This window comes from Microtus ochrogaster, unplaced genomic scaffold, assembly GCF_000317375.1.
Source record: "Microtus ochrogaster isolate Prairie Vole_2 unplaced genomic scaffold, MicOch1.0 UNK26, whole genome shotgun sequence".
Lineage (NCBI taxonomy): Eukaryota > Metazoa > Chordata > Mammalia > Rodentia > Cricetidae > Microtus > Microtus ochrogaster.
In genome coordinates this window covers 957,650-965,568 of record NW_004949124.1, presented here as the reverse complement: position 1 = coordinate 965,568, position 7,919 = coordinate 957,650, and the positions used below count along the sequence as shown (strand labels likewise).

Genomic DNA, 7,919 nt, shown 5'->3' with positions numbered 1-7,919 from the left:
TTTTTTTTTTTTTTTTTTTGCATAGCTTTGGCTGACCTGGAACTAGCTCTGTAGACCAGGCCTGCCTCTGCCTCCTGAGAACTGGGATTAATGGCACATGCCACCACCACCCAGCTAATAATTTAGCTTTTATAAACTATGCTCATTCAATAGGAAGTATTTTTAGAAGTATTCCCTCTAAACTCAGGGCTTTATTGTTTATATGACCTTTTGAGAAGGCTGCTGCTAAATAATTTTAGAGACAGCCTTGATCTTCATGGCTAATTTTCTTCATACTTGTCTGAATGTGGATTTTCCTATACTTGGGAGTTCTTTGTAGTAATATGATGTTATACTCTTTGGACTCTTTTGGGGGTCCCACCATCCAGCTCCCAAATAAATCACACACAGAGTCTTATTCTAATTTATAAATATCTGGCCTTAGCTTGGCGTATTTTGTGCCTGCTTTTCTTAACTTACATTATCCCGTCTACCCTTTGGTCTTTGTGTTTTTTCTGTTTTTACTTCTCTAACTCTTACTCTTTCTCCGTGGATTGCAGTGTTGTTGGGCGGTGGGTACCTGATGTCCTGCTTCTTCTTGAGATCCTACTCTGAACCCCATCTCCCAGTTCTCTCCTGTATATTTTTCTGCCCGCCAGTCCCGCTTATCCTTTCTCTTGCCTCACTATTGGCCATTCAGATATTTATTAGACCTTCAGGTGTTCAAGACAGTTAAATTATCACATTTACAGAGTTAAGCAAACGCAACTTAAACAAAAGTAACACACTTTTAAAGTAATATTACCAACATTTTTTACTATTATTATTGTTTAGAAACATTAACAATATTATTAGTAACACCCTCATCACTTTGGATTTGCATAGGCCTTCTAGTTTTTCAAGGACTTTATTAGAGTTAATCCTCAAAGTAACTCTGAGATAGTCCAAATAATTCTGTATTTTTGTAGCTGGGGACTAGACTCGAAGTTTTGTATGTATAATTTTTACTTGTTGGGCTTTTAAAATCTTGACTATATTTTTCTTGTTAAAATTTTGTGGGAAAATAGGCATTTACCAGTTTAATCTAGAATGCATTTTTTTGTTATTGAGAATCTATTTTTATTTTATATTTTTAGTTTCATTTGTTTATCTTAAATTATTTCATTTTGTATGTTTAGGAAAAATCATCTAATGTTAAAAATGAAAATGCAGGAAGCACTCGTAAGTCTGAAAATCTCCGGGGCTGTGACTTACTTCAAGAAGTCTCTGTCACCATTCGGAGATTTAAGAAAACTTCAATTTCTAAGGAAAGGTAATCACATTTCATTAGTCTGCTATTCTTTTTTCTGTTCATTGTTTCAAGTCTCAGGTACTTCCTGGCTGACATTGAACTGATTCTCTTGCCTCCAACTCCTACCTCCTTGGATTTAAGGTATGCCTCACCACATGTGGAGATTCTAGTATTATAACAATAAAACACAAATAAACACATGATTGAATGTCTTTCACCCAGAAGTATTTGCTTCTTTCCCATTCTCTAAGTAAATTACAGTCTCTGAGGATATTTTTAATTGTGCTCAATAACTTATTTCTGGTCATTGTATTACTTACTGTGTATGAGGAATAGGTAAGAAATTTAAGAAGCATGATTTGAGGTCTCAGCTACACTCTGTTAGATCACATTGTAAGCTTGTTTTTCTTTAAAACACCCTATGAATTCTGTATTTCACATAAGACTATTTTAAAAGCCTTTTTATCCTTTTTTTTATTCTCCTCTTTTGCTTTGAACCTATGTCCTTAATAATGCTGGCAAGTCCTCTGCTACTGAACTACCTAATCCTGAAAATTTAATTTTTTATTATTGTTGTTTTTGTTTTTTGAAATAGGTTTTTTTTTTTCTTTCTTTTTTTTTTGGGTATATCTCTGGCTGTCCTGAAACTCACTTTGTCGACCAGGCTGGCCTTGACCTGACAGAGATTCGCCAGCCTCTGCCTCCCCGAGTGTTAGGGTTAAAGAAAGGCATGCATCACCACCACCCAGCTGATAATTTATTATTTTAAATGAGTCACTGTATAACCCTTTATGTTGTATAGCAGTAGTCTGATTGTTTTCACTGGTATAAATATACTGTATATCTCTTTTTAGGGTTCAGCGTTGTGCCATGTTACAGTTTTCAGAATTCCATGAGAAACTTCTTAATACTCTTTGTAGAAGATCAGATGACGGGCAAGTCACAGAACACGCTCAGAGTCTTGTTTTGGATGCTCTCTGCTGGTTAGCTGGAGTCCATTCAAATGGACCTGGCAGGTTAATAATTAGGATTTTGCTTACTTTAATACCTATCCCTTGACTGCTAAGATTCAGAGACCAAATGAGTCTGTGTGTTTGCTCTTATTTTGCAGCTCAAAGGAGGGAAATGAATGCCTACTTTCAAAAACACGAAAATGTCTTTCAGACATTGTACGTGTTTGCTTCTTCGAGGCAGGACGAAGTATAGCCCATAAATGTGCCCGATTTCTAGCCTTGTGCATTAGGTTGGTATGTTTTTATTTGAAAGCATACTTTTAATTGTGCCTATGGTTTGTGGTCTATGATGTGATTTAATTCTCATCTAATCCATGAGTAAGTTTTGAACAGTTACTAAAGAAGAATTTGGGGTCTTCGGTGTAAAATGCAATGTTAAATAAATCTGCTGACTTTAATAACAGTAATTGTGAGAATTCGAGTGGTGCTCTTCCCCCACTCTTACTGCTTGATTGTTCACCACCTTATTCCTTGTCTTGCTAAGTCCTCTAACATCACCTAACTGTCTAGGAAGTATTTAAGAGGAATAATACCTGCTTATTATTATTAGCCCTTCTTTTAGTAACTGTAGTCATCTAACTTGGGGGGAAAAAAACCTCTTGGTTACTTGACTTCTTTTTTTTTAAATTTTCAAGTATTATGCCAAGTTTATGGTTGAATTTAAATCATAAAAAATGTGTTTAATATTTTTCTTTTTTAATAAACGATTTTCCAGTAATGGCAAATGTGACCCCTGTCAGCCTGGATTTGGATCTGTTCTGTTGAAGGCTTTACTTGATAATATGTGCTTTTTGCCAGCAGCAGCAACTGGTGGTATGTATGTAAACTTACTTTAATAACAAGTAGTTATACTGAATAATGTAATTAGTACATGTAATTAGTACATACTTTGGTATTGGGTGTGCTTGTGTTTGTGCATAGGTCTACTTATGAGTATAGGTGCATTTGGGGGCATCAGATTCTCAGGTATAATTTCTCTTAAATGTTGTCTGTCTTCCTTTAGAATCTTTCTTTAGTCCCTCATTGGCCTCCAGCCTTACTATTAGACTAAGTTGGGTGTCCTGTGGATTTCAATGAGCCTCCTGTCTGCATCTCCCCAGCATGCCATCATGCCCATTTTTAAAGATGTGTTCTTAAAGTTTGGATTTAGGTCTCCCATCATGTATATTAGGTCTATACTAACTAAACCAATTTACCAGCCCTGTATGTATTTCTTGAGGGGTTCTTTTTGCATATACTTTCTGCTTAATAATAGGAAGGACAGGTGAGTTGAATCTGTAATTCAGGACACTTGGCTGCTGTGCCTGATATGTTGAGCTCTGTCCCTGAAACCCACCTTGGGATGGGGGGGACTAACTCCCTGCACACATATTCGGACCTCTTCACTTGTGCTGTGGCATTTGTATCCACAAGCACATACATTTACACACAGTAAATAAATTATTAATAAAAAATAATAATTATCATCAGTAGATAAGAGGCACAGGTAGTTTCAAGTCATCTTGAATTGTTTAGTTGTTTACTGACTGTAGATCATGTGTCACAACTGCAATGCCAAAAAATTCTATGAAGATGTCATAGATAAATAAAATAGTTGAGCTTCCGTTGCATGTGCGTATATATTATATTATTGCAAGTGACTGTGGCAAACTGAGTTCCCCTAAAGGGCCCAGTGAGGATTCTATAGAAATAGTTTCTAACAATAAGTATAGTTATCAAAAAGGGATTTGCAAAGCTGTCCCCCCAATAATACATGCATAAAGTAAAAAAAGTAAAAGAGACTTTTGTATGTGTTCTTTTGCTGTTACTGTGAAGGAATGCCTATTTAGCCTTTTAATGTGTGTGTGTGTGCGCATGCGCTCGGATTAAAAGTATACTCCACCATGCCTGGCATATTAATGTACTCTTAACAAAAGTTTAATTTAATATACCTTCTGAACAATGTTTTAGATTTCTTAGGAAAATATTTCTGTATTTGTGGATGGGATTGTGTGAATGCCACACTGCATACATGGAGGCTTAAGGGCATTCTTACATTGTTGATTTAGGGGATTAAGCTAACTATCAGGCTTGTGGGACAAGTGCCCATACCTGCTGAATCATTTTACCAGTCCTGAAATTCTTAATCTAAGACTTTTCCTCTGGATGCTGTTTATATTATTAGTGTTCTAGAATTTTTTTTGTTCTTTCTTCCTAAATTGTTAAAGATTATCTTTCTAGAACAAGGAGCTATCTTTCTAATATAGGTAGTTGGATTTATAAATATGTAAACTGAAGTTCTATATGGTGGAGAAGGAGCAAAAGGCTTGATTCTGTTGTTGTTTCTAGGTTCTGTCTATTGGTATTTTGTACTGCTAAATTACGTTAAGGATGAAGACTTGGCTGGGTGCAGTACGGCTTGTGCAGCTTTACTCACTGCCGTGTCCAGACAGTTGCAGGACAGGCTGACACCACTGGAGGCGCTACTTCAAACAAGGTTGGTTTAACATCTTAAATTATGAACAGTGCACACAGAACTGCTAATTGCTAGGTGTCTTAGTTGGAGTTTTGATTGCTGTGAAGAGACACTGTAGTGATGAACGGAACGGCAGTTTTTTTTTCCTTTAAAATTATTTTATTAAATCATAAATGTACAACAGCTTCTTAACTCTATACACGCACTTAAATTTTTAAAAGGAAAAAATGTTATGTCTTATTACACCATGATCCTGGCTAATAGCTTTTCAAAACTTTTGAGAAAAATCTTACAAAAAGGTTTCACATGTCACCTGAAACTTAGAAATTTAACATTATCAAAGAAGGAATGCTTCTACACTCTTACAAAGACCACTAGAAAGAAACAACAATTAAAAAGCTAAGAAACTGTCTCAAAGGCATTTTTTACAATCCTTCTTCCACAGTAAGGTAATGTTATTAAATAATCCAATCCATTCACAAAATGGCTCTCTGCATCTGCTCTGGTGTCTTCTGCCATATCACTGCATATTTATGCATGACTGAGATAAGAGTTTCCTTAACATTGTTATTTTGATAACCTGAAGCTGTTCTGTTACCTCTGGGCTCTCATCCTCTCCTATTTATACGTAAAGCCCATGGTAAGAAGAAGCTCAGTGTCGGCTCCTCCCACCATAGCCCCCACTTCCTCCACTTCCTCCAGGACCATAGTTTCCTCCACCATATGGTCCTCCCATGTTCCTGCTACCACCAAAATTTCCACTCTTCATTGGGCCATAGTTAGAAGGTTGCTGGTTATAATTCCCGAAATCATTGTAATTTCCACTTTCATAATTTCCTCCAGGTCCTCCTCCATACCCATTATAGCCATCTCCAAATCCTCGTCCACTTCCATATCCATCAGATCCCCCCCTAAAGTTGCTTCCTGGTCCTGGTCCAAAATTGCCACTGCCACCACGAGAATCTCCAAATCCGAAGTTTCCTCCTCTTCCACTCCTGGAACTTTGGACTTCTTGCATTTCTTGTCTAGACAATGCCTTTCTAACTTCTGTATTATGGCCATTGATGGTGTGGTATTTTTGCAATACAATTTTATCCACAGGATCATGGTCGTCAAAAGTAACAAATCCAAAGCCTCTTTTCTTTCCAGACTGCCTATCAGTAATAATTTCAATAGTATCAATTTTCCCATATTCTTCAAAGTAATCTCTAAGGTGGTGTTCCTCAGTATCTTCTTTAATTTTTTTATTAATTAACCAATGACCTTCCTCCATCAAGACACCATGATCGCAGCAACTCTTATAAAGGAAAACATTTAATGGGATTGGCTAACAGTTCAGAAGTTTGTTCCACTATCATCATGGTGGGAGGCATAGCATTGTGCAGGCAGACATGGTGCTAGAGAAGGAGCTGAGAGTTTTACATCTTGATCCATAAGCAGCAGGAATTGAACTTGAAACTGGGCATAGCTTGAGCGTCGGAAATCTCAAAGCTCACCCTCTAACAAGGCCATACCTCTTAATAGTGCTGCTTTCTTTGGGGACCATTTTCTTTCAAAGCATCATGCTAGGTACACTTGAAACAGTGTTTTACCTTAAAACTATATTTATGATGTGCAAAATACTATTCTATTCTATTCTATTTATTTATTTATTTTTGGTTTTTCGAGACAGGGTTTCTCTGTGGCTTTGGAGCCTGACCTGGATGCAAAATACTCTTCTAAATGTGTGACTAGTCTCATGTTTTCTCTGCCACTATTCCCTTCAGCCATTAGTAACATTTCCTGGTGTTTATTCAGAGGGCTAATTATATTTTTTAAAGTTGTATGTTTTCTTGTTTGTTTGTTTTTGTTTTGTTTTCTTTTACCTGCATGTTGTATCTGTGTACTACATGCATGCAGTGTTATGGAGGCTAGAAAAGTGAGTTGGATCCCCTGCAACTGGAGTTACAGATGGTTGTGAGCTGCCATTTGTGTGCTGGGTATCAATCCCAAGTTCTCTGGAAGTACAGCCAGTGTGCTTAACTGTTAAGCTATCTTTTCAGCCCTATATTTAACAAAGATGCTTTGCTTTGCTAATGCAAGAGGCATGTAATATAATTTATTAATGGTACAACTTTATAGGTGTAATTATGTAAATCACTTGTTACTTTTACCTGAAATTCTTTAAATCTTCCTGTAATGAAATAACTTAAAGTTTGGATTTACAATTTTCCCTGGTCTTCATCTTTTAAAGAAAAATTTTAGATTTTACTTTATATGTGTGAGTCTTTTGCCTGTGTGTACATATGTTCACTGTGTGCATAGCTGGTTCCTGTGGATGTCAGAAGAGGGTGGCACATAACCTGGACCTAGCGTTACAAATGTTTGTGTGAACCACCATATAGATGCTGGGAACCAAACCCTGGTCTTCTGTAGTAGCCACAAGTGCACTCAACCACTAAGTCATTTTTCTAGCCCATGGTTTTTAGCTTTTAAGTTGAGCAATTTCTTTATTTAGACCACTGCTTAGAAAGTATGTTTAGTTGTAAATCCTGATTTTGATGAAATTTTTCTTAAAGTTTTTATTATCTCTTGTCATTGTAGTGAGGGAATGGGAGAAAGGAGTGGTTTTTTTGTTTTTTTCCCTTCCTTACCTCAGGCATAGAAAGCAGTCTTGTTGCCTTGGCACCAGTTTCTTTCAATCTTGTTTATTGGCTTCTGGACAGTGTTTTTGAATGTAGTTTTCTCTGGTGTTGAGTGAATTTGTTGCCCCTTTTAGTCAAATTGCTTTTGAAACAAAATAGGTAATTTGTTAATTAAATGGCCGAGAAGTAAATTATTTACTGCATTATTTCATTTATCAGATATGGATTATACAGCTCCCCATTTGATCCAGTCCTTTTTGACTTGGAGATGAGTGGCTCTTCTTGTAAAAATGTATACAATAGCAGCATTGGTGTCCAGTCAGATGAAATTGATTTATCGGATGTTCTTTCAGGTACCGACCTCTTTTATAGAACACAAATAGTTCTGTATTTTATTCATCTGTCTTAATGTTAGATACTGGTTTAACTTACCATCGCTTTATTGTAGCTACTCTCTTTTGTCTTCAGAACACTAAAGTTTTTTTTAAAGAGTTTAGCCATAACCGGGCGATGGTGGCGCACGCCTTTAATCCCAGCACTCGGGAGGCAGAGGCAGG

General features: G+C 36.6%; 1 protein-coding gene and 1 pseudogene across 10 annotated transcripts in view; one reads left to right on the top strand and one right to left on the bottom strand.

Moving 5' to 3' along the window:
* The window catches only part of Birc6 (baculoviral IAP repeat containing 6), a 196,628-nt gene that overhangs the window by 75,775 nt on the left and 112,934 nt on the right, over positions 1-7,919 (top strand). For all 10 annotated transcript variants that reach the window (XR_003378819.1, XM_026789677.1, XM_026789673.1 and 7 more), the window contains 6 exons: positions 1,158-1,291; positions 2,125-2,286; positions 2,382-2,513; positions 2,999-3,096; positions 4,612-4,759; positions 7,582-7,715. Coding sequence is in view for 9 of the 10 variants with exons in the window: in XM_026789677.1 (XP_026645478.1) it covers positions 1,158-1,291; positions 2,125-2,286; positions 2,382-2,513; positions 2,999-3,096; positions 4,612-4,759; positions 7,582-7,715 (808 nt within the window). In the remaining variant the exon portion in view is untranslated. The remainder of the gene's footprint in view (positions 1-1,157; positions 1,292-2,124; positions 2,287-2,381; positions 2,514-2,998; positions 3,097-4,611; positions 4,760-7,581; positions 7,716-7,919) is intronic.
* On the bottom strand, positions 5,361-5,975 carry LOC101981057 (annotated as a pseudogene).